The sequence below is a fragment of the Dipteris shenzhenensis genome, chromosome 24 (genome assembly GCF_047967505.1).
Source record: "Dipteris shenzhenensis isolate YYH24624 ecotype China chromosome 24, Dip_SZ_1.0, whole genome shotgun sequence".
In the NCBI taxonomy this organism is placed as follows: Eukaryota; Viridiplantae; Streptophyta; class Polypodiopsida; order Gleicheniales; family Dipteridaceae; genus Dipteris; species Dipteris shenzhenensis.
Genome location: NC_141619.1, coordinates 6,671,157 through 6,697,878, shown reverse-complemented (window position 1 = coordinate 6,697,878; position 26,722 = coordinate 6,671,157). Strand labels below are relative to the sequence as shown.

Genomic DNA, 26,722 nt, shown 5'->3' with positions numbered 1-26,722 from the left:
GCGGAGACGTTTCCTCCGAGATTGGGATACGCAGGGCCTCTTCTTCGAGCATACATCTCAGGGCCTTCAGTGGCGCTACTCACCGCCTCTCTGGCTATTTACTCACACCCGCCTGATCCCTCCGTGAGAGAGCTTTTGATTCCTCTTAGGGCTGCGTCCGATTTGATGAATGCAGCCCCGTCAGCTGCAAAACTAACCCCATGTATTCTTGTTTCTCGAAGTAATATAATCAGCACTGTTTTTTTCAAAAAAAATAGCATCCACTGTCTGAGCCACTCCTACAATCGCACAACCAATTGCCCAACCAGCCAAACACGACTGGACAACTGCAAGACAAAGCCCTCGACGGTGGCCAGAGATTGTGACAGGACAGGGGCCGACTTCCTTCTTCGCTTACAGCACGACTCTGGGCAGGCGAGTTCTCGGGAGGATGCAGAGCCGCCCCCCCACCCAGCGTCCTAGCTGGTACGCACAGGGTATTTCCAGGTTCTTTTTGCAGGCATTCTGGAAGGCCTTGTGGGAGAGCTGGCGGCCGCGGAAGATCTCATACTTCCTGTGGCTTCTTACCCACAAAGGTCTTCCAGTGGGAAGCTGGTTGAGGCAGATAGGCCAGGACGGTTGCTGTCAGATTTGCCATGCGGATGAGGAGTCACCAAAACACTGCCTGTGGAGCTGCACGCGCGCCCAGGAAGTGTGGAGGTGGACTTTCGGGCTTCTTGCTCGTGCAGCACCAGAGCTAGGAGTGATCACTTGGGGCGCGTTCTGTTGGTGCAGCACCGCACCTGGTCTTCATCACTTGTTCGAGGCATGCCAGCAGGACCCCACTTTCCTTATCACACAGGGAACGTGGGGGCCGCTCGAGGGTATCCCACAGCACCTAGCAGAGGCTGATACAGGAGTTCGGGAGCGGCAGCCAGTCTGGGAGATTATCAGCAGCATTACAGGATGGCACATCTGGACCTCGCGCTGCGCGCAGATCCTCGGTGGCACCTCCTTATCGACTGCCCAGATCATGGCGGAGATTTGGAGTGAGATTATTCATACCCTCAGAGGCCAGTGGGACCAGATTCAGGGAGACTCCCGGGCCGGTCAGGAGAAGCGGAGACGCTTCCTCCAGGCTTGGGACACACAGAGCCTCTTCTTCGAGCAGACTACGCAGGGCCTTCGGTGGCACTACTCACCACCCCGATGGCTGTTCATTCACACTCAGCATATCCCTCCGTGAGAGTATGATCTATTATGCTACCTTTTGGGCTGCGTCCGGTTTGTGAACGCAGCCCGTCAGCTATAAGCTGACCTCTTGTATCTTGTTCTCGAAGTAATATAATTAGCACTGTTTTTTCGGAGAAAAAAAAAAAAAAAAAAAGAGAAAGCCCTCGACAGCTGAACTCTGGTGCAATCAATCCGCCAAGCACTTCCCAATGGGTTGTCTCAATCTATAGCCTCCCTGGCCGCTACCCAATAGCATAAATCAATTCTTCTTCCGAGGAAAGAAACCCAAACGCAATAACTAGCTAGCAACCAATCAGGGAACGGCAAAAGCAGGAAAAGACAAGCCTTCTTCTACTCGGAATCCACAAAAGAAAGGTCACCCTGGCTGAAAAACCCTAGATCTTGCGGAGATAAGCTGATTCTGCTCTCGCACAGTTCCAAAAGCAGCTTAGAAGTGAACACACACACTTGGAAAGTTACCAAAATCAGCAGCAACACCCGGAAGTCTCCAGAAAACAGATCGCAATCTTCCTTGCACATCCTCAAAACAAATCGCAATTTCCCAGGGACAGCCTGGACAGCCTAAAAACACCTGGAAACAAATCGCAATTTCCTGTAGCAGCTTGGAAACACCTGGAAACAGATCGCAGAACAGGACACAATCACCTGGCACAGCCCGGAGGACCTGGAAATAGAATCACAATCTGCGGAAGACACCCTGGCAGAAATCGCACAGGCTCTGGATCACGTGCGATTTCCTCTGGCAGGCCTTGGATGCACTGGTACTGGCCCTCGCTGATGACGATTTTGGAAGGGCTGTGGCATAAAAGTGTGAGGATCAAACCGAAGGCTGGGTGGTGACTGGGTGAGCTGGGTACGATATGGAGATGATAGTGGCATAGATGAGGCAATCCCCACAAGGTGTGGGAGCATAGGTTGACTGAGAGGCAGAGGGGAGAGAAAGGTCGAGGCGTAATGTGGAGCAGTGTGTGACACCTCCGAAGTAGGTATCATAAGCCGGTGAGAGAGCTGTAACGGGAGATGAAGGGAGGGAAGCAGCCGAGGTCATGGATATGGGTATGTCACTGGCACTGGCTGTAGCTATAGCTGGGGATGTAGAGGTTGTAGTTGGACCTGAAGCTGAAACTAAGGCTGAAGTGGACGCTGAAGCTGAAGGTGAAGGTGAGGATGTAGCGGGGGGCTGAAACTGAAATCGAAACTGAAGCGGGGGCTGAAGTCGAAATAGAAGCGGAGACAGAGGCCGAAGCTGAGGCTGAAGTGGGCCCCGCCTTTGCTTTGTTGTCAACCCCAAGTCCACTTTGGTTGTAGCACGTGTTCACATCCTCAAGTTTCAATTGTGTTGGTTGCTCGTTTTTCTTGTTGTCGTCTTTCTTGGCTTTGTCCCTCTCTTTTTCGCCTTTTCCCATTTCTTTGGACTGATTTCTGTCTCCTTGGTGTAAGTCCTAGTGCACGATCGGGAGTGGGAGCACAAGCTCCCTCCCCATGGCAGGAGGCACACCCAAGGCGAGCAGCAGAAGGGGAGCCGGAGGCACGTAGGAAGGACTGCGGGTGGCAACGCAGCCAGGCAGGCGGGGCTGCAGGTGGAGAAGGCTGGTAGGGGTGGCTAGGAGAGCGGTGTTAGGAGGGCTTGCAGGGCGGGTGGCGGATGGAGGTGCTGCAGCAAGCGAAGGGCTGCAGCAATGGAGGAAGCAGGAGGGAGGAACTGTAGGGGCGGGGAGCTGCAGCAGGCGAGGGGGCTGCACAGGCAGGCGGAGCGGGCAGGAGGGCGCAGCAAGCGAGCTGCAGCAGGCGGGGGGGCTGCACAGGCAGGCTCAGGCGCAGCGGGCAGGAGGGTGCAGTGAGCAGGGCAGGAGGGCGGAGCAAGCGGGCAGGAGGGTAGAGCGAGCAGGGCGAGCAGGGAGCAGCAAAGGCACAGCGGGAGGGGGTGCAGTGGGAGGTGCAAGAGCGGAGCCGGGTGAGCAAGAGCGGAGCGGGAGGAGCAGCAGGGGCAGAGCGGGAGGAGCAAGGGGGTGCAGGAGCAAAGCGGGAGGGTGAGCAGGAGAAGAGGGTCGAGGAGGAGGGGAGGAGGAGGAGGAGGATGGGAGATTGCAAGGTTAGAGCATGCTATCACAATGAGCGAGCATGGATGCAAGGAGAACAAGCACATGAACACCAAAGTAAAACTGAACATTGAACCCCAGAGAGCTTCATTCCATAGAGAGATATTTATCCATGAGGGTCCCTTCATTGGTGAAGGTACTTGTGAAGGTACCTTGGGAAGGTACCTTCACAAGAGATATATTTATACATGAGGGTCCCTTCATTGGTGCAGGTACTTGTGAAGGTACCGTACCTTTGGGTCGTTTCACTTGTGAAGGTATTTGTGAAGATACCTCAAAGAGTGAAGGCTTTTAGTCTTTATCTCTCTAGTTTTAGTCTCTCTCTCTCTCTCTCTCTAAATATTGATTTTACAACTATGACCAGATCTTTTCTAGAGAGGATTTTGGCTATCCTCACCCCACTAGATTTCTCAAGTTGTACTCCAAGCTCAAGGTATTACAAGCAGAGCTTTGCCGCTACTCCACACACGCATTGATTGGCCCTTGGCACCATGGAGGCAAACAGCTGCGATCCAATCGAGCAGCCACGAGCTATAGTATCAAGCCCTCATACAGAGGCATGCTCTTAAGGAGCAAGAGAGAGCATTGCGACGGGACTTAGCATCCGAAAAGAGACTCAGAGAGTAGAATCCAAGCACCCAATGGCTCAGTGACCGCTATGAGAGTGCGAGGCTTAACTTGCAAGCCATGAAGCTTCATCGGGCCGAGTTCTTGTACCATTCCTCACATGCAAGATGGATGCAGCGGAGGGCAGGATGACCAAACAGTTCTTCCAGACCACTAGGCCACAGTCAGTAGGGATACAACTGCAGCGGTTTGTGGGATGCAGACTCTTAGGAGATTCTTGAGTTGACAACGGACTTCTATCGGCAATTGTTCTTGTCTAAGAGGAGTCACCCTCGACTCTTGTAGCATGAGAGGCAATTTGGAAGCAGGTTCCATCAGTAAATGCAGAGCTTGAGAAGACGGCTAGAGGCTCCATTCACAAACGAGGAGCTTTGGGAGGCCCTCAAGGCCCTCCCTTCTCAGAAGTGGCTTGGGCAAGATGACCTTACCTAGAGTTTCTTTCGATATTTTGAAAGTCTGTTCTCACTCTGCTTAGGCTAGCTTGCCAGAAGTTTTCTGGCTCAGGCTCACTTCCGTAGTCTTTGAGTCGAGGTTGGATTTCCTTGATTCTGAAGGAGGGGGGGGGGGGGGGGGGGGGGGGGTGATAGATCGGACATTCAACAATGGAGACCAATCACTTTATTGGATACAGCTTACAAGATCTTGGCCACGGTCTTGAGCTTGCGATTGACGCCCCATTTTCTTGATATCATTCATGACACGCAGACAAGTTTTGTTCAAGAATGCAACATTCTAGACAACATCTTCGTCATTTGGGGGGCAATGGATTGGGCCAGGGGAGTCACAGCTCTTGCTATCCTTCTTTTGGGATTTTGAGAAGTCTTATGATAGAGTGGAGTGGTCCTTCTTGGAAGGCACTATACAAAGATAGGGTTTCTCGAAGAGGTGGATCAAAGGGGTCTCAGCTCTTTAAGCAAGGAGCTCCAGTCAGGTAATCATTGGTGGACACAAGGGCGATGCCTTTTCTCTGTCTTGCTCGTTTTGATAGGGTTGCCCCCTCACCCCCTTCCTCTTCCTCTTTGTAGCTGAGGCACTAGGCCACTTTTTGCGATCTTAGGCGATAGGCCTCGTAGCGATGCAGCTCCCAATTTGACAGGAGGAGGAGCTGCTTGACTCAGAGTTTGCAGATGATATGGCCTTGTACATGGAGCAATCAGTAGCGAGCCTTGAGATGGTCACGGGGCATTGGCCATCTATTGTGAGGCCTCCGAGGCTCAGATCAATTGGACCAAATCTAATGGCTTCTTCATTGGAACATAGGAGGTCCAAGTAGTCCAGGATTAGTGCACGGATTTTGGCTTTCAATGATTTCGCGAGGGCAGACAGCGAGATACCTTGGCTGCCAGGTGGGAATTAATATTTCAGCAGAGCAACAGACTGCCCCGGTTCGAGAGAGCATTCAAAGCAAGCTTCTATATTGGAGCTCGTCCAAACTCTCCCTAGTAGGTAGAGCGTTGGTAGTCAGCTAGGTCCTTCCTGCCACGACCTGGTACATAGCCTCCTATTGGTGCTTCCACCGGCACTGCATTGGGTAGTTGAGACACTTGGTGCGCAACCTCCTTTGGGCAATATCGGATAGCCAGAGACATTGATCATGCCACAAGCACAAGGAGGATTGGGTATCATTGATCTACAGATGTAGAGCAAAGCCCTCCTAGGCAAGCTAGTGGTACGAGATCTCACCCCAGACGCAGAGCCCTAAAAGCTCCTCCTCTAGTGGGGGATTCTTGGAAACTCTCCTCGCACAGGTGGACAAGGGAAAATGTCCCACAAGTGGGATTTTTTTAGAGGCTCCCCTCACAGAAAAGGGCTCCCCCCTTATGAGAAGCCTTTTTCGGGTCTGGTAGCATTTGGCTGGGGGACTCATTCGGGCCAGCCCTTCTTGCAGGGAGAAGTTCGAGAGACACCCGCTCGTGGCACCCAAAGGTCCGAGATTCACATGGGCATATGTTAGGACAGCGGATGCATATTTGCTCGGCACAATTAGACAATGGCCCAACCAGGTCCTTCGGGGTTTGGAGATAGCTCCCTCGGAATGAGGGCGCAAGCTCTCTCATCTGAGAGGGGCACGCATCTAGATGGCGCAGATTGATGCAGTGATCCCCACTTCATGGTGGGAGGGCCTACGCAGCCTTGCAGCCCTCACTATTGGTCTAGTCAATTCTCACGGACAAGGGTGCCTATTAGCAGTTGGTTTTTTCAAGAGTCCCACCGCAAATTCTACAAGTTGGGGCCAGGAGGCCTCTTCCAAGCTAAGACAAAGAGGGACCGCGCGGATGAGGCGGCCTTGGATGGTTTGGAGTGGCAGTGGATCAAGATGGGCCACTTGAGCAAGGCTTGGCAAATTGATCCACACACAGTTTGAATAGTTCCAAAGGAAGCAGTTTGGCGGTTCTCGCTCTGGGATTGGCCTCTCCGAGACATTCAATGGGACTCGGGGGAGTGGTACTGGCCAACTCGAGTAGGACACCCAGATAGGATAGAGGAGGTGCCCTTTTTCTCGTATACAACTCGCATGGACGGCACCTTCAGCTGGAGGCAGTAGCTTGGACTCCCTCAAGGAAGAGACCTTGGGTTGAGCAAGATGTCCCTCGAGAGGTCATCTCCCACTTCTAGCCTCGTCTAGCCTGAGACCACGGAAGATATCTTATTTCTTCCAGATGCTGGCTCACAGGGGATTGCCCATTGGCCTTTGGTTGGAGCGGCTGTGGATAGATGACAAATGCCTTTGCTGCGCAAATGGAGTGTTAGAGACGATCCCCCACTGCCTTTGAGACTGTATTGCTGCACAGAGGATCTGGATAGCAGCCTTCAGGAGTATGGCCTGCACGTAGCGGATGCAGCAAGACTTTACATGAGGGATGGTAGCGTGGCTCACGGAGGGGGGGCATGCCTTCTCAATTGATCCAATTTCACCATCTTACAGGGTTCATGGCCAGCAGGTCTCCCGGACAGAGATATATGATGCATTGCCGCTTTCCCATGCACGCCCGACATTCTCACCAGAGGACAGTGTTTGGAGACACAACATCACCGCTTGAAACATCTGGGTGGCCCGATGCAATCAGGTGATGGGAGGCCAGCAAGTCCCTCTGGCGGCTACCCTAGTCACGATCTTGCAGGACAGCATCTTTACTTTGCACGCCACCTAGGAGCGCAATACTTTAGTGACCGCTGAAAGGCAGGAACGTTTCTACAAGAGACACCCTTTCCGCGACGAGAGGTATTCGCTGGATGTATAGATCACCACCCTGGTTGTTAGCCCTTGTTCCGGAGATTCCCTAGGCAGTGAGCTGGCCCTTTGAAAACAGTCTAGCTTTCCTAACATCCAGTCTTTCTTTTGTGCTTACCGTTTTTAGCTTCTCTTGGAAGCTGATCTGTACAGTGTTTTTCAAGCATTAATATAAGTTTATCTTCTGTGGGAAAACAAAAGAACATAATTGTCCCCAGGACTGTTGCAAATCAGTACCAAGAACAATAGATGATAGACCTGCTCCCGCCCTCAAAATTTGAATTTTAAATTCCATAAAGGGGTGCCAAAACTCAGGTCAGACATCACCTCCAGAAAGGGGTGTCAAAACTCAGGTCAGACATCACCTCCAGAAATCGAATCTGAAATCCCAGAAAGAGGCGCCAAAATCTGCTCAAACAACACTGCTCAAAAAAGTCTCAGTTCTGCTCCTACATTTGGGCTGTCTTTTGAAATGCACAATGTGATATTAGCTCAAGAATAGCCCGTGGCAAGTGCATGATAGTTTGCTTTCAAACTCAGAACACAAATGCAGAATTGTATGTCCAGTATGGACAGCTCACCGGACAGGAAAACCAGAGGGGAAAAGGAAAGGAAGTACTGTGCAATTGGATGAGCACTAAGAAGATTAATGACCAGCACATCAAATCATGCCTGAACACAATGAAGGAGGTCTCTCAAGTGCAAGATACTGATATTAAGAACTTGCAGAAAAAATTGGGGGAAAGCAAAGAGATGGATGTTGATGCAATCACCAAGGACTGCATGCCTCTATGGAAGGGAAAATGGACAAATGGAAAACTCAAATGCAAATACAAATAGGGATTCAACTAGGCAAGATGTAGGAAGAGATGAACCGAGTGGTGGAAGACAAAACCAGCCATCACACATCACTAATAAAGGAGCTAGAAACTCAGGTTGCCAAGCTCAAAGAAAAAAATTGAAATATTGAAGGCTCGCACTCAACTCGAAGAAGGGGAGATTGAGCCACCTTTTAATGAGGATCTGAACATACTCAAAACGGAGAATGAGAAACTCAAGAAAGAGATGGCTGCCCTATAGATCACGGTACAAGGGAAACATGACGAGTTTCTCAACAAATAAACATAGGGAAGGCAGAAATGATGGAATAGAGAGAGGTCGTCAAGAAGGTCACATCATCCCCAAAAAAGGATTCATTTCTGATGCCCTAGAGGGGAGAAGGAACAGTAAAGCCTTGAATGTCCTCATTAGAGGCCTAGCAGTGGGAGATACTGCGATGGCGGATGCAATCATGGATCACTAAGATGCAGTTCAATCTTACCTTTGAGGCTGCATGGAGAGTGGGTAAAGCTGATGCACTGATGAGACCTATGGTGGTGAAATTCTGGACTGTAGTGGACAGATCCCCTTCATGAGTATGAGGGCAGCCGTGAAAGGGACCAAGACATATCTTGACCTCATGCTCTTGCAGCAAGAGCATCGAAGAGAGGGGATGGAATGAGTGATGGCAGTGAGGCAGAAGGCAAAATGGGATTCATACAGAGATGGAAAGGTAATCAATGGGAGAAGGCAGAAAGGACTGAAAGAGAGAAAGACAGCACATGATGGTGTCGGGCCTACAAGACAGGGACATAGGACAAACTAAGTATGGCTGTTTGGAATTGTAATGGCACCCTTTGGTCTGGACTCTGGTCAAAAGACACGCAGACAAAGACATCGTCTTCTACAGGGAGACACGTGGCACTCCAGAGAGAGAACTACCCGTTGTGAAAGGGTACACACACAAAGACATATCTTCTACACAAGGCTCGGGGGAAGTAGCTGTCCTCTTTGGATCACACCTGAGGCCACTCATATCTGTGATGTGGAAGGAGGAGCATGCACGGCACATGTGGATATGGATTCAGCCACCTGGTGCACAATTGGTCTTCATTGTTGTATGCTACTTTCCCCCAGATACATCATCATACACACACGAGGTCACCACAGAGGGTCACAGCCCATATGAGATGATACATGATGATATCACAAAGTTCTCTATGCAAGGGGAAATCCTCCTTCTAGGCAACTTCAATGCACGTACGGGGGACAAACAAGTTGGCCTGCATGATTTCAGATCGGACACCCTTAGAGTACCAGAGATGGATCCTACAGACCTTGTGATAGTGAGGCACTTAAAGGATGCACCACATGTGACAAGCTATGGACGACATTTACTAGAGATGGGAGCAATGCATGACCTGATCAACGGTCTTCAAAGATGGCGGTTATCGAGAGGTCTCACTTCTTTCCCACATGGAGGGGGATAAGTACAGTGGACTACTTGACAGGCTCCCTTGGCTTTTTATCAAATGTACATGACCTCAAGGCTCACTATCCCTCCCCCCCCCAATTGATGCCGACCATTCCTATCTGGAATTCAGCATCTCGATTATCGTGCCAATCACCTATACATGTCCAAATACACTTTGATCATGCCCTTGATGAGATAATATGAGCCACCTGTCTCGTGAGCTATGCCGACCATTCCTATCTGGCTTTCAGCATCTCGATTACCGTGCCAGTCGCATAGACATGTCCAGATACACTTTGATCATGCCCTTGATGAGTATATGAGCCACCTGTCTCGTGAGCTATCAACCTCCCTTGGAGATAATGTAAATCTTACCCATGCCTCAGACACTCTTGTCTCAGTTGTTCAGGATGCTGCCGCCAAATCATTCCCTACCACCCGATCCGCATCGCGCCCCCCAACTAGGACAATAACCCAAAACCCATGGTTTGATGATAAGTGCCGAGATCTCACCTCATACATGAGCGAGCCTTGGGGCACCTGACGACGATCGAGGCGCAATGGATCTCATGCCATTTGTCATGCCGGAGGAGGAGGGCTTTCCTCTCACATAGGACGAATGAGGTGATCCGATCTTTCCACGGAGGGGCCCCACCATTGCATGGGGGCTTCTCTCCAAGGAGAGGCCACCTATCTCCATCACGAATCCGGGTGTCTGGCATATATACGCGACATTGCTCTACGATGTCCTGATTCAAGCAATGCGCTTGGTATGTCCTCCTTATCCAAGCCCACCACATCTATCTTGTTCACCGCACAAAATGTGCAAGCTACATTATGTAGCATCAACTCCACAACCTGAGAGCCAAGGATCATGAGGGATTGTGGACCGACCATTTTATGCATGGACGGGAGGTCTTGGCTCTGATCCTAGTGCAAATGTCTAATCATGCTATTTGCCATGGCTTCCCACCTACTTGGAGTACCACCACCATTGCGCCAATACACAAAGTAGGGGACGCCATGGACATTGGGAAATATTGTACTCTCATGATTGGCCACACAATGGCCAAGATTTATGGATCAGTGCTAGAGAGAGAGAGATCAGCTCTTATAGAAGGGCATATGTATTGTGAGCTTTTGGACAGAGGCCAGGCTCCGGAGGTAGCACTTTACCCTTGACCACATTTCACCTTCGGGCCATCATTGAGGAGGTAAAGTCGAGATCCTAGAAAGAATATGCATTCTTTGTAAACTTTCCAAAGGCCTGTGACACAGTTCCACAAGCCCACATGATTAGGAGACTTCAAGAGATGCAGATCCCAGCAGTCAGGATTTGGAGTCATAGGGAGTATGCATCCCAAGAGGTCTGTCAAATTGGATAGAGAGCTCATTTGATGATACTGATATTGCTCTATGCAGATGATATAGTCGTCATGTTGTCCTCCTCAGCAGCAGCAGGCCTATAGAAACACCTAGATGCTTTAGAGGTGTTTTGCAAGGAGAGACACTTGCCAGTCAACCTTGGTAAGACCAAGGTCATGATCTTCAACACCTCACGAGCAGTGGTTCATCCAACACCGTCACAGTTTTGCTTACCAAGGGGAGCCAATGGAGATTGTGCAGTTCTACAGTTATGTAGGAGCAGTTTTCACAGGACCGTTTTCCAATGATTCACCCAGCTAGGGCACACGGCTTACGCAAGGTGACGGAACATTGGCCCAGCTAGAGCGACAATGCTTCCAGGCACACTTTCAGGACCCTCCGTTGATATGCTGGTGAGGTTGACAGCCATGTATGAAGCACCCTTCTGGGGGAGTGAACTCAGAGGCGGCTGACTGGAGGAGATTTGAGAGACCATAGGTGACTTGGGATCCTGGATGATTCGGAGTAAGCCTTCACTTTCTCAGCAGATAGTACAGGTAGAGTTCACCATGACACCGCTTTAGATTGATACTATCTTCCAGACGATGACACTTCTTCATAGGGTCTAGACTCTGCCTCCCCCCGATTTCAAGGAGCTTTGAACATATATAAAACTCCCAATCATTTAAATATCCTAATATTTTGAAGACATATACATAAAATCTTCTTGTAAGCTGATAAGCCAATAGACATGTGAACTCTCTACAACCTTCCTCAGCTCTGATATTCTGTGCCATTAACACCAAATCATTCTAAATCCTATTATTTTGAAGGTAGCATACACTGTAAATCCTCTTTTATTGTGAATTGATAAGCTAATAAACATGTTGACTCGTTACAGCTTATCGTAACTCTAATATCTGAACAACTTTTGGAGTGTCTTGCTTTGAAAAGCAATACATTCATCACCAACTGCACCCTAATCATACTCACGAAGTAAAACACCCTGACTTAAAGCAACAGAAATGATATTTGCAGTCCATAAGACCCTCAATACCAACTTCATGGTGTATACTGTCCCAGTCCAGTCAATGCTTTGTGCAATTTCTTTCCGCCAAAAAGAAGGGGCTTTTAATTGTATCCTCAGGCAAGTGCAGGTTACATACATAAATCCCTTTGAAAAGAATATATGTTTAAAACCCATCGCTGAAAACCTAATGTAAAAGGTAGCTTACTCAACAGTACATCTGGCCTTGCATACCTTTGATAAAACCAAATCTCTCTCAACAAGATATGGAAGCCTCCTTGTGCGTTCATTAATTCCATAACCTCTGGTGTTGACAGAAAAAGATGAGAATGCTAACCTCTGTCTCAATCCAAATGTCAGCGCTTCTACTTGATGAATAGACGACGTCAATTCTGCAGATAGATTTGAAATAGCTTTCCTCAGTTTACTAAAGATGTAAAACTGCACTTCTTTTAAAATTGTGCTAAGACCTTTTACATCCAAGAACACGACTCATCACTCAACAAATAGTGTCATAGGCATCATTGAGATTCAGAAATGCACATGTACTAGTGTTTCGATCACTGTAAAATAGGCAACTCACAACAATTCTCAGCTTGATGAGCACATGTTGCAAAATGATAAAAGAAACTTATCTGCAAAGGCTTGCTGGAGAACAATGCATTCCTGATGAGGCAAAGCCTTAATGCGCTACCCCTAACCCCTCCTGTCACTAACCTCATAACACTTTCTAATGTTCATCGCATTTTAGTCATAAGTTCCATTTTGGTGGCCCATGTTCAGGTCCACCATATTTGAGAAATGTATGTCTTGAAAGTGTCTGAATGGATTAACAGCTTAACAAAAAAATTGAAGCTGAAATGAATCTATTGCATGTTCACATTTGCGGCCCATAAAACTCAAACAACTTAATTGTGCACAAATGCAAACACAGAAGATGTTTAGGAATAAGACAAGTGTACCTTTACATTCCTTAGTGAGCAAATAAAGATCCTTTTTGTGAATTGAGATGAAAATAAAGAGCACTGAATAGGCACCCATTCTTAGCCAACATGTTATTAAGCTCACAAAATATTTTCCATATTCATTATATCATAGCTCATCAGTTGCAGCTTGGCCAGCCAACTCCATTACATTCAACAATATGTCGTGTCTTGCAATTTTCTAAATGAATTGTGGGACACTCAAACAATTCACTTGTGCATCAATGAGAACATGGGAGACGTTTAGACGTACATTATAAAGAAAACAAATAACTTCGTTACATTTTCATGATGTCCATAACCTAGGACATGTCAAAAGCACTGTTTATCTACCAATGGACTACAAATTCACATTCAAGCAATTTTTATGCTTATCTCCCAAATGGGCACTCGATAAACTAAAATTGCGACGGAATCTTTGACTAGTCAAGTCACCTTCTCCTTCCCATGGATTGTACACACCACAAAGTCTTTTTACCACTTACAAGCGGTGATTGCACAATTCTCGAGCCCATCAAAGATTGTCATAAGGCAAAACTGCATTTGACAAGAAAATCATCTAAAACCTCTGTCCATGGTCATGGCATTTCTGCTATCCACAAAGCGTAAACAAGTGAAGTCTTTGAGCAAGATAGCTTGCAAGGTACTACCATGGCATTGGACTTTGAGGCAAGGGGTGTTATGGCCAAATAGTACAACTACAAAGTAAGTGCTAGCCAAATTACATTCATGCGAACTTGTCTATGGCAATGTCATTACTCGTTTAAGCTGCCACCACATTTATTTCACTGCAAGCCTGTTCTTCTTCAATCATGTTCTTCTTCCAATGTGCAAGTTATGACAGACAGCTTCCTAGTTTTGTGAAGGGTGACCATCAGGTTCCCCCTACAGCCACTCTGGTAGCCATCTAGCTTACACCCTGAGCACCATTTGGGAGCATGGAACTCTAAGCTTAGGACGATTGCCAAAAGATGAAAGTGTTTCTACAAGGCTTGTCCTACAGGCATCTCTTATGTTTTTACCAAGCGAGGTATTCACTGGATGTATAGACCTCCACCCCTAGTTGTTAGCCCATGTTCCAGAGATTCCCTAGGCAGTAAGCTGGGTTCTCTGGAAATACGCTGATCTTTCTGGCAACCAGTTTGCTTTTTTTTGTTTTTCGCCAAATCAGTGCCTCTCGGATTGCTGATTCGTATGGTTGGTTTCTCATGCATTAATAGAAAGTTCTTTTCTCTCGTTTAAAAAAAATGACAGATAGCTTCCTCACAAAGCCCTGTAGTTTGAGCTACGTGGCCTTGACAATGGTTATGATGATCTTGTGGCTTTCATGTTGCATTTTCTAAATGAACTTAGGTGAGATAGAATTTAAGCAAAGGTACATAGTGAAACTTGATGCAAAACTTCACCACAAACACACATGTTATTGTTGCTTACTCATCCTCCATGGGATCATCAATATTTATTCCGATGTCGTTTGCTTGGCCTTGGAGTGTGAGATTGAAATTGCAATGCAAATTCCTATGCAGAGACCCTCTCCATCTTTACATGGTCAAGGTTAGCACCTGCGTGTTCATATTAGGGCAGGAGAGTGATGCAAAACATTTACTCCTAGTGAAACGATACTGGAGTTTCAAGTGCAAGTGGCAGGTATCAGTCAAATGCAAACAACTTCAAAGACTAAATAGGATGTGTGGGGTTGATGTCCATACTACAGAGACAACATTCACCCTTTAGTGGTGATAACCTTGTGGGGTAAGCGAAGCCATGCGATAGGCTCCTAGTTTCAAATGCACTATTTTAATTAGAAGATAAGGAGCCATGATGGCTATCATTGATTGGCAGTGCCAGTGGAGGGATTTCATCATGAGGGATGTGATCTTATTTTTTCATTCGTCTTCGTACCTTGGACGAGAGTGGCCATTGTTGTCTAATTGTCTCCAATAGAGGCTGAAAAGTATCAACTATTCTCATTGAAGCATGTCATGTGTCATTTTTGTCAATAGACGGAAACCACTACACTTTCAGCTACATGGCCTTGGCAAGGCTTATGACAATCTTGCTGCTTTCATGTTGTATTTTCTAAAATGAACTTAGGTGAGAGAGCCTAGGGTTGGGCAAGGGTACGGTACAAAGTCCCACTCGATTCAGAACCTCATTGCACTAACATATGTTAGCGTTGTATGATCATCCTCCATGAGATTATGAATTTCGATTCGGATGTCTTACACTTGGCCTTGGAGTGTGGAATGGAAATTGTAAACTACTCACAAACTAGCATATAACATAAGAAGACGAGAACAGACAGCAATGCAAAGAAAGAAAATCTAGCTGGAGAAAATTTGAGATGGGGCTTGAAGATGCTCAACACACAAAAACCAAGTTCATGGCAGTAAATGAGGCTGTAAAACAGGACTTACAGAGCTTGAAAACTATAAAGCATACAACCTTTTCATTAATCTAAGTTCAAGGCTTGAGCCAAACAATGGTGCTGGTAAAGTTTCCCAAAGCATGAGGCTGAATGTACACCAAAGCATGCTCTGAATCTGACCAGCAAAGTCCTGACAACAGATTTCCCAACATAAACTCTAGAAATGGACCTTGTTTCTCAACTGGGACTTAGCAAATCCAAAACAAAATGCAAAGCAAGAAAGGAAGAAGATATTCTAATATGCTTACCCTTGAAACATTTCCTTATGATCTGGCAGACCAGAAGCGACAGCATCAAACACCACCACCACTTTTATACCTACACAGGGGCCCAGGGCATCTCTGGACATTAGAATATACCCATAAATGAGTTGTGAAACACACAAACAATCAACACAGCAGAAAACATTTGGACTGTTGCTGAAAACATCAACTTGTAGTGCCACTCTGATACACACAACATCAAGCTTCTGGTTATAAAACTATCAGTCCAACTTTGACATCTACAAGGGGCTGAGCAGCATTAGCCTCAAGCTAGTCATCCTACCAGACACAGAACTTCTCGCACTAAGAAGGAATGCACATAATAGAGAAAGGGCTGTTACAGAACAGATAATTTCAAAAGTCTCAAAAGCCCTCTGATACACACAAGGTCAAGACTCTGGTTGTAGCTTGTAAGATCTCAGTCCAACTTTGATGCCTGCAGGAGAGCAGAAGAAATATAACAAACTAGCCTCAATACAGTCAATTAACCACACGTAAACAGTAACCCGTAACATGGACTTGTCCTGCTACCACCCTTTTGGTCAATTGACGAGACAAACAAATGACAACCTGTGAAAATACAAAGCATGACATTATATGTCAAGATATTTCCCAGTATCTTCAATAGCCTACATGGATTACGGGCACACTCATACCAAAATTCCCAAATAACATAGCTCAGAGTACTACAAACATGAACAGGTACTGAATACAGACATTCAAAATCAGATTCATGCAATCTCCTGAATCCTGATAAGATTCATACATCCCTGCCATAATCTAACTTCTAAGTCACCATGGGGACCAAACATCATGAATGGGACCCCAGAAATACAAACAATAGAGCAAACAACATTCAGGAGAGGCCTGCTCAAAAGGTGTAGCTGAGTGAATAATGAGTGGTTGTGCAACAAGATTGGCCTTATATACAAAGTCCGGAGAGTAATAGGGTGAGTAAAAATGAGGCTGCAAGTGTAAGCGTCAGCATGGAGTGTGTGGGAGTGGTATGGGTCTGTGTGTGTATGGGGTGTGGGTGTGGGTGTGGGTGTGGATGGGTTTCGGCTGAATGTGTGTGACGATGAGGGCGAAGGGGGGAAATAGGTCCACGTTGGGGAATGCCCAGTTGTACCAAGCAGTTCAAATTTAAGAAACCCAAGATCAGTGTTCGTTCGGAATGGTCTTTTGTTCTGAAAGGGTAAAGTCACGGAGTTCTTCCAGTCAAATCGTACTGATCACACAGCCACCGCCTACATACGCAGTAGGGACCCGGAGCCCGAGGCACTCCATACTCGACAGCGAACGGACACACAGATCACATTGGGTGACCTCCCATCCTGTTCAGACCTGGGACACCACCCCAGGGGTTCCAATAGCCTTGGTCAGGAGCAGAGCCATTGCCAGGAATTGGCGCCCACAGACAGTCGCCAGCGCTCCATCACTAGCTACACATCAGCAAGACCCCGCCCCCTCTCGAGCTCCCTTTGACATTTACACCCTGTGAGGCCGAATTGTACTGGCCAGAGCTGGCATAGCCTGGTGACGTGGATTGATCAACATGATGATGAGGATTGTGGTGATGATGATTATGATGATGATGATGTCATTTTTACTAATGATATGACTCCGTATTACTTAGGACTTAGCATTCATCATGGGTGATGATGCTCGTTTGGTAGCTCCACCATTTTTGCTTGTTGTATCAGCTTTTCTACCAGTCTCATAGACCCATCGGTTTTTCGTGGACTATAATAAACTTTCTTTCTTTCTTTCTTTCCAAGGCTGATTACCAGTTCATTTTAGGGTTTCTAGTCCAATTACACCAGGACTCCTGATTCTGCTCTCCTCATGACAAAACCTCGGAAAGCTTCCTGCACCTACCCGCTGTGCTCCTCGGAGACCTTGTCATAGCCTTTGTCTTCCAACCTCGGGCCACTTCTCTCCTCGGCACTGTTGGCGCTGGATGGCCCTGCAAAAAGCTCTTTTTCCATGAATATGATATTTAACCTATGCAAGAGTCAGCTTCTGACTAATAAACGCAACAGGTTGAACATCCTAAACAAGGCTGCACCAATAGCATAGTCAATGGAATCCGTTTCAACCACAAATGGTTTACTTGGATCCCCATTCCAGTATATACGACATGGGTGGGGTGGTCACAGCATGTTTCAATTCCTTAAAGCATGTGTCCAGAGCATCCATCCAAACAATAGGTCTGTATTTGATCTGCATATAAGGAGTTCCTTTTCCTCCCGCTTCAAAAGCTTGGAGGATGGTAGCGCAATGCAAGCGTACAAATGCAAGCGTACACACGGATGAAGGTCTAAAAATTTGACCTCGCTCTAGTCAAGGTGACTTGCCAAGACTACTGCTTACCCAATACTAATTCTCAATGTCTTCATCGTTTGTTTTAGAAACACAAATGTGTGTCATCTAAAGCATACTACACACACAATTCTACAATAAACAAAGGGTTTTCTAAAGTCTACTGCTAAATTACAATCAAGTCCTATGATAAGATATGATTTCTGCATGGTTCCAAGCAAATGCTTCAGCCTTACCCTCTAATTACCTGAAATCAGCATCAAATGAAGTAGATGTACCATGAAAAGTTCTCTTTACATATAAACCCCAAAAGGCTAGACGTTGGTAACTAAATTCAAGTGAATGGTGTGAAAGGTAAATAGTTGATAGAGCACAACAATAGAAAACAAGCTTGAAAAACAGACTTCACAACTTCTAAATCCATGATGCAAATACTATTTTTGTGATGTTACTTCTTTGGCTTTACCGTTCAACTGAGCATTGCAAACCTCAATGGGAAAGAAAAGAAGCCAGCACGTTTCATATGTGCTAGCATAGAAAATACAGACTAAGAAGCATCACAATTTTGGGTTGGGGACCCCTGCAATCCTATATCCAATGGGTTTTACCAAAAAGTGAGCTATCTATGTATACTATCTACATGAATCCAAGTGTATGCCAAACTTATCCTATATACAATAGCTACCTAAACATGCTCTCTGGATCAAAAGCTCGTATGGAATCCGCTGTAGCGAGACTTACATTACAAATTTTGATTGTTGGCTTACCCTTTATTGCGCCAAATCCTACAAGTTCCTCCAAAAGTATTTGGCGAGCATGTTCAAGGTGTCCTCTTCTAAAATGTTTCTTCAACTTAGACCAATAACCACACATATTATAGCCATCCACAAGAAGGACAGGACTTGCCACCTCACCATACTGATCTGAGCTGCAAGACCGAGGCCATATTAGCTGCAAAACATTTAGCAGTACAGTTTTTCTAAGAGGACAAGAGTTGCAACAGAAACCAAAAGTAAAAGACTCACAGAACCACTCTGCAAAATTAACATGTATTTCACCCTATTTTCTGCAAAATAATCCATACTCATCCAGATACGTTCTCTCTGTGTCTTCATCAACCAATGATTGGCTTTTCTCTACTTTTTTTCGTCGAAAGCTCGTTGACGGTCTGCTTCCTGTTCTTTTCCCAGTCAATTCCTAGCAGCAAAAGAAGTGTAGAAAGTCAGCTTGCAAATGAATTTTAAGATGCCCCCTCGCAGGCATCTGCATAGACATTCATGATCAGCTAGCGTGCCAGATAGCCAAAAAAGAGAAGATCACCTTCACCCTCTTCAGAAACTGAAGGTTTAGCTTGACATGTGATTTTATCCTTCGCGGTTCCGGATTTAGGTTCTGAAAGAAATGTATATACTGAGCTAAGTGTGATTTTTTCAAAGATGCAAATGCGTACCAGCAGAAAACCAGCTTGCTACAAATTCCCTCAAAACTGGCAAATATTCCTAGGATTGCAAATGGGAGGATAGGCAGCTTAGACCAAGGCAATCACAATCTTATCAATTACCCCAACAAGTAAAGATTAGGAATGATTCCATCCTTCAATGATATCCCAATTGGAACAGTATCGACGTATCATTTTGGTATGGAAAAGAGTAATAAGCATGGCCTACATACCTGATGCCAATTGCCCTGATTATACCCCTCCATGGATTGATGTACCGATCAGACAAATGCAAGCAGCAACAACCCTTTGCTCTTACTACCACCAAGAAATATATGCCACAAACTATCATACATGGTCAGCTATGGTGCCCTCAAGCTCTGCCACAGAGTAGCAATCTTGTCCAAGACCTGGGATTCCCTTATATTGACCGAGTAAAACTTAATCCATGCCTCAAACTTTTCCAGTGAAAGGTTGTCAATTAGCCACAGGTCATGTTTCTGGATGAATTACTCCTCTCCCAGTCGGATGTACTTTATCCCCTCTACTTGTACGCTGGTTTGGATGTCCAAAAGGTCCATAGCCCTACAATATCCCGCAAGCAGACCCCCACCTGTAGGAAAGACGGCCCTGTCCAAGGCTATTCTTTTGTATTACACTGATATAAAACTATCACAAAATAATCCCACGCTTCACTCTTTTTTTCTCCTCTCTCTCAGTCTTAAACTAAACTGATGTAATGCAGGGCACTTTTGATATGAGACTAGAACTTAGATGTGTACTAAATAATCTCGAGCTGAGGTGCCATGAGCACTCCTTGATTCTCTGAGTTTCAGAGATGTAGTAGCTACACTTTTTTGGTGAGTACTTTGTCTCATAGTCCCGTGAGGGCTTCTGAAGACGTTAATATAATGTCTTTCTTTCTTTCTCTCTCTTTTTTGCTACTGTCTATGTTTCTGCCCATGCTTCTTCCTGCCAGCTCTGTGACACTATATTTCTCATCCCCTGCTACTCTGCAAAAGCCTTCCATGCTTCTTCTGTTGGCCTCTGTGCTTCTTCAGCAAGTTGAATGGTGCCTTACAAAAGCATGGCAAAATCCCAGCTAACACAGAGATGGAGGTTGCTTGCTGTAGCCAACACTCCCACACCGGAAGAATATAGATATGCAGCCAAGGAAATCGGAATCACACAATGCTAAATCAAATCTCGCTCCTTTCCATTGTGCAGTGTATACGGAGGTAGACACAGATCATTAATAGTACAAGGTAGAAAGAAAGAAAGAAAGAAAGAAAGTTTATTAAAGTCTTCGGAAGACCAATAGCCAAAGGGAGCAAGGTACAGCAGCAGATGCAAAGGATCCTGCTCTTGTTTCAGCCTCCAAGAGTGTATCTGGGCACTAGAGAAGGTGGAGACAGGGCTAGCAGCATGGTGCATCAAAGCCACTAGCAGGACCAATGGCCCTTAGCCATCGTGAAGAGATCAGGCAGTGAGCAGATCACATAGGGATAGAAACGGTGTTGTCAGAGAAAGTTTTGAGGCTCCTCTCGAAGCCACTATAGGGGTGAAGAGCTCAGGCATATGAGCAGATCACATAGGGATAGCAAGGGTGTTGTCAAAGAAAGTTTTGAGGCTCCTCCCAAAGCCACTAAAGACCTCATTGGGGGAGGCAAGCAACAGCGATAGTGAGCAGCAGATTGGGAAACAGCTTGTGGCCGCAGATCTAGCACTGGAGGCCCAGCATCCTGCTGCCCGTGCAGTGTAGATTGTAAGTGCACTTTTGTATCTATGTTTTAATCCTTTTAATGGACATCTCTATTCCGTATTTTGGTTGCCATATCTTGCTATCTACTTCGGATCTGAGATGGTATTCATCTATATGTATGAGTGCACATCCCAAGCAGGATCTAGAATTCTCATGTGGAATATTTATTTTCCCTGCGTGTTACAACATGGTGCAAAAGACACGATTTAAGCTAAAGGTACATGCTCTGATTTTCTAGCATGCTTAGGCTTGAGCAATGACACTAGCCTCAGCGCGATGGGAGTGCAATATACACTCGATGTCATCAGGGATTTGAGTGGGATTTTCGAGGAGGCACCACCACTTTCAGCATATGCTCAAAAAACCCACGGCTGGAATTGGAAGTCGTCTTCCTTGGACCATAGGTTGTAGTTGAGAACTGGACTCAATTAGACTCATCATAGACTTGCATAGCAATGTTAGGCTTCAAATTGGCCAACGGCCATCATCATATATGCTAGACTAGAGTAGATCTTAATCAAGGTGCTCAATAGTCCCATCAAAGAAAGTTCGGAGGAAAGTCCCACTCTCAAAGAGTAGACTAGCGTCGAGGGTGTGTTTGGCTAGGCATGTGTCCAATTGGGCAATTCGGTGCGATAGTTGATAGCAATGGTAAGTCAAATTCAATGAAAAAAGGCTCCTTGAGGCTTGGGGGTGAAAAGTGCTAGAAAAGACCATATTTGATCCCTTGGTCTGCTCTTGTTGCTCTTAGCGCTTCACAGCCCAATAACCTTACATTCCTTGGTCTTGTTATTGGTGGTCTACTCATACTACGTTCCTGTTGGAAAGGTCACCTCCCCATCTGTAAGCCCCCAAATGAGGAGTGCGTAGGGGAGGGAGACCTAGGGCAGGATGTGCCCAAGAGAGAAGAAAGAGAGAGGGGGCTGCCACATGGGCAGCACCTCACAAGAGAAGAAGGCTGCAAAGGACAGAACCTGTGGAAGGAGCAGAAGGCAGGGACAGCAAGCCCTAGATCTGACCTGGCAGGGCACGATGACATCAGCAGTGTACGGCGCTGCACACATGGCTGGAGAGAACCTGGCAGAGGGCAGAACCAGCAGGCCTGGTGGAGCAGGAAATGTGGCTGTCAGTGGGCAGAAGGCAGGCCTTTTATAGGCTGGATACCTGCCTTGAATAGAGGGCCAAAGGACCCTGGAAGTTTGGGCCAAAAGCCCTGGGTGGTGTGCCCTTTTAGGGCTGGACCAGCCACAGACTGGTCGGCCAGTCTGGTCGGCCAGTCTGTAACAGGCTGGTCGGTTTTTTGCCAGCCCCCTTGGGGCCTATAAAAGGAGAGGCCCTGGGCCTCATTTCACATCACTTGGTGCAGCAGTTCAGGGAGCAGAAGGAGCAGCAGATCAGCCACTTGTGGGTCTCTATCCAGAAGGTGACAAGAGAGCTGTAGAGCTGCAGACCTAGCTCAGAGTGCTGCCCACCTAGGCTGGTGCAAAGACAGCAAGGTGGAAGGGATCTGGACGGAAAGTCTACAGAAGCTCGAGGTGGAGCACGCGGGCTCAAGTCTAGAGATAGCCAGCAGATAGGAGAAGGACCTTGTGGTAAGATCAGAGGACCACACCATTGGTGGGACTCTGGATCTGTCTCTTTTGTATTGTGTCCATATTTGTGGACGGAAATATATATTTTTGGTGGTTTCTCTATCTGGTTGGTTCATTGTCTATTGATGAGTCTGCAAACCTATTGTATGCACATAAGTAAAGAAGTCTGTGATTCCACACCCACACCGCACACTGTGTGAGCTCCTGGGCATTACTATAAGTCTTCCGCTGCGTGTACCCTCTGTTGGGTCTTTTCTAACAGTTCCTTGGTCCTTGGCCTTTTCTACCCATGTTGCTCCTGATCTCATAACCTAGACTTCGGCAACCACTTGTCCACCAGCTCTAATTCACATACTTGGTATGGTTCCTTGGCCTCATTTGGCCACTTGCTCACCTTGGGACCCTAGCTATTCCATAACGTGTTCCACTTCCGTCGTCTTTGATCTTTGTGTATTGCACTACTTGCTCCTCTTATCCTTCCTCATATCATCGGTCACAATAGACTCGTTTCATGGTCTTGGCACCTTCCTCCTCAGACATACAATTGGAAATAGAGGATAGAATCACTCACACCTCACTCTCGATCTAACTCATACAACACTCAAAGAGACGGAGAAAGAGATAGCAAAAAAAACTCAGATATATTCTTCCACAATCATGGGCAGACAAAAGCTCAACGGGTGAGCGTGTACAAACAGCCAAGAGATGTTGTCAACTGCTGAGCCTACTTATCTCCCTCTACGCGCTTGCATGTGCAAGGCTGTAAGTGCAGGTAATGAGAAATGAGGGGGGGAGATGGGGCTTCGTGAAGACTTGAGATGTTGTCGTTGGTCGGGCAGTATATCAACTCTATGACTTCTTCGTCGATGAGTTCTCGAACAAAGTGGTAGTGGACCTCGATGTGCTTCGTCCGTGCATGAAACACGGGGTTGTTAGCGATCGCTATGCAACTTTGGTTGTCGCACATAACCACAATCGCATCTTCTTGGGCCACATTCATGTCCTCCAGGATGTACGGACACTTATTCACTGTTGTGCGGCCCCTTTCCCTTGCTGTACGGCCTGCTCAGCTTCTCTTTCCTGCCCATGATCCTCTTGCTCTTTCTCTCTCTCTGATTCCAGCTCGTAATCCCTCTCCTCCTTCCCCTCTCCTAGCTGCCTATTACTCCTGCTAGCCTCACCGCTGGATTTGTTGCTTCTGGAGGTGTTTCGGAGCTGGATTGAAGTCAGTTGAAGCTGGTTTGAGTTCTCTTGTCACTACCCTTTTCATGTGATTGCATTTGGAGATTTTTGGGAAGTGCCTGGATGCCTGGTCATTAACAGTTGGTTACAGTCTTTGTGGAATGCCTGGATACTTTTACAGTTGGTCATGGACAAATGGTGAATGCCTTAGCTTTGCCTTGGCACTTGGGTGCTAGTGTGTGCACTAGGTTGGAATGCAGTTTATAGCCAAGGTTTGGCTTGGACAGTGGAATTGCCTGTGGGGCAGAGCACAAGGGAGAGCCCTTGTTGTATGTACCAATTTCATTCCTAAAGAAATAAATAAATACCGGAAGGGGCGCCAAGTGTTTGGGGCCAGTGTGGTGTCTTGTACTTGGTTTCATTGAGCAGGGGCACTCTCACCTCCATCCAATTATTTCTCAAATTGTTTTCTAAGTGGTGTTGTTTAAGTTAAGTCGTTGGAAATGATGCAATGAGGCTGTGAATAATGAATATGCAATGCAAGTTATGGTCTACTGCCCTTTAGGAAACTGAAGGCCGGTTACAGATGAATTCACCAACTACACTTGGGTCTATGGTCTCAAGGCAAAATCAAAAGTGTTTATGCATTTCAAACACTTTGTGGCTATGGTTGAGAATGAGACACGACTCAAGGTGCAGACACTTCGTGCAGATCGAGGGGGAGAGTATATGTCTCATGAATTTGAGGCATTTTTGAAGGAGAAAGGTATCACGCATCAGCTTACAATGAGGCTTACACCTCAACAGAATGGCAAAGCTGAGCAAAAGAATCGCACTGCCATGGAGATGGATAGATGCATGCTTACAAGTAAGAAGTTGCCTCACAAGTTTTGGCTTGAAGGCCTCATGTGTGCCAACTATATTTTGAATCGGGCTCCCACAAAGGCTTTGAAGACAATCACTCCCTATGAAGCATGGCATGGGAGAAAGCCTTCAGTGGACAATTTCAAAGTTCTTGGTTGTGTTGCATATGCCCACATGCCTGTGGAGTTTCGACACAAGTTGTCAAATAAGGCACTGAAATGCATTTTTGTGGGGTATAGTTCACAAAGCAAAGGCTATTGTCTCTACAATCCTGCTACACGCAAGATTTTTGTTAGTAGAGATGTTATATTGTCTGAAAATTCAGCACATACACATGCTGAATTTCAGATTCCAGCTTCTTCAGATGATATGTTTGAGGGGATGCTTCCTATAACATCTGGTTCCCCCGCTGAAAATCAGAATTTACAGCAACCTCTCTTGGAAAGGTCACCTCACCATCTGTAAGCCCCCAAATGAGGAGTACGTGGGGGAGGGAGACCTAGGGCAGGATGTGCCCAAAGAGAGATTACCTGGATGTGTGGATCTGGGACAGATCTGGAGCATTCATGGTTGGCGGGGTATCCTGAGGTACAGAAGCCTACATGGAGAGCTATTGATTGAGGTTTGTGGGCAGGCACATGGCCTGCAACATGCTCTGAATATGGCGCAATGAAGGCAGGTGTGCAGCAGCAGGGTCGGCCTGTGTAGATAGGCTGATTGGACTGGGTATAGCCAGCCAGACAGGCCTGGTTATAGGCTGGCCACTGGAATGCCCCCTGCATAAGCAAGTAAGGCAGTACCCTGCCCTTTATATAAGGGCTATCAGGCTGGTCGGCTGGCCGATCAAAGTCGGTCAGCACACAGCCCCAAAAGGGCAGCCCACAGCCCCAATGGGGAGCTGTGGGGTCGGTTGATGGACAGACAAAGTCGGTCAGTTTTGAGCCCCTTTGGGGCCTATAAAAGGAGCCCTTTGGCAGGGCATTCAATAACCAGCAGCCAGCAGTTCCAGGGCAGAAAGGAGCAGCAGGAAGCCTACTCTCTGGGCCTCTCTACACGAGGTGAGAGAATGCAACAGGTGCTGCAGACTTAGCTCAAGGGAGAGGCTGGACCTTGGCTGTCTTCTAGGGCAGCAAGGTGCTGAGATCATCACACCTTCTGGAGCAGCTATTCACAAGCAGGTTGGAGCAGTCGAACAGCTATCTTGGGGCCTACATTCAGGAGGGCCAAGGGGACCTGTGTGCTGCAGACAAAGCTTGGTAGGGGCTGCCCACCTAGGCTGATTCACAGGCAGTAAGGTGGAGAAGAACACACTGGACGGAAAGTCTACTTACGCTCAAGGTGGAGCACGCGGGCTCGATTCTAGAGATAGCCAACAGATAGGAGAAGGACCTTGTGGTTAGATCAGAAGACCACACCATTGGTGGGACTCTGGATCTATCTATTTTGTATTGTGCCCATAGTTTTGGACGGAAATATATTATTTTGGTGGTTTCTCTATCTGGCTGGTTCATTGTCTATTGATGAGTCTGCACATCTATGTGATGCACATTAAGTAAAGAAGTTTGTGATTCCACATCCCACACGCACACTGTGTGAGCTCCTGGGCATTACTTTAAGTCTTCCGCTGTGTGTACCCTCTGTTGGGTAATTTTCTAACATGGTATCAGAGCCCAAGTAGGAGGCTCACAAGTGTGGGAGCCTGAAGGCAGGGATCTTGCTGAAGGACGATCCTGATTCAGAAGCTCTTGGAAATCGACTTCCACGACTGAAAATTTGTGCCCTTGCAAGAAGGAGGGTGACTCAGGTTCAGTCAGGTGCGTTTAAAGTTTGCGGTCCACGTTATCTGGAGATGTACTTTTGTTGCAGACCTTGCTAAAGGAAGGACGGGTTGAAACAGACCCTCAAAGCATGGTGCCTTGAAGACTCCAGGTTGTTCACTCATTATGAGGGCGACAACTAGAAGATCGTGACGGCTGGATTGCTCGAGTTCAAAGGCGGGAACGTGACTGAAG

At 46.8% G+C, this 26,722-nt stretch overlaps 1 protein-coding gene across 3 annotated transcripts in view; it reads right to left on the bottom strand.

The window, feature by feature from the left end:
• The window catches only part of LOC147886136 (yacP-like NYN domain protein), an 80,790-nt gene that overhangs the window by 41,344 nt on the left and 12,724 nt on the right, over positions 1-26,722 (bottom strand). For 2 of the 3 annotated variants that reach the window (XM_087395781.1, XM_087395782.1), the window contains exons 2-6: positions 19,193-19,264; positions 18,957-19,069; positions 18,640-18,800; positions 15,536-15,605; positions 12,214-12,268 (exon numbers count right to left, since the gene is read on the bottom strand). In XM_087395781.1, the coding sequence (XP_087251907.1) occupies positions 12,214-12,268; positions 15,536-15,605; positions 18,640-18,800; positions 18,957-19,069; positions 19,193-19,264 (471 nt within the window). Of the gene's footprint in view, positions 1-12,213; positions 12,269-15,535; positions 15,606-18,639; positions 18,801-18,956; positions 19,070-19,192; positions 19,265-19,543; positions 19,941-26,722 lie in introns of all 3 variants that reach the window. The other variant, XM_087395783.1, reaches the window with a different exon arrangement.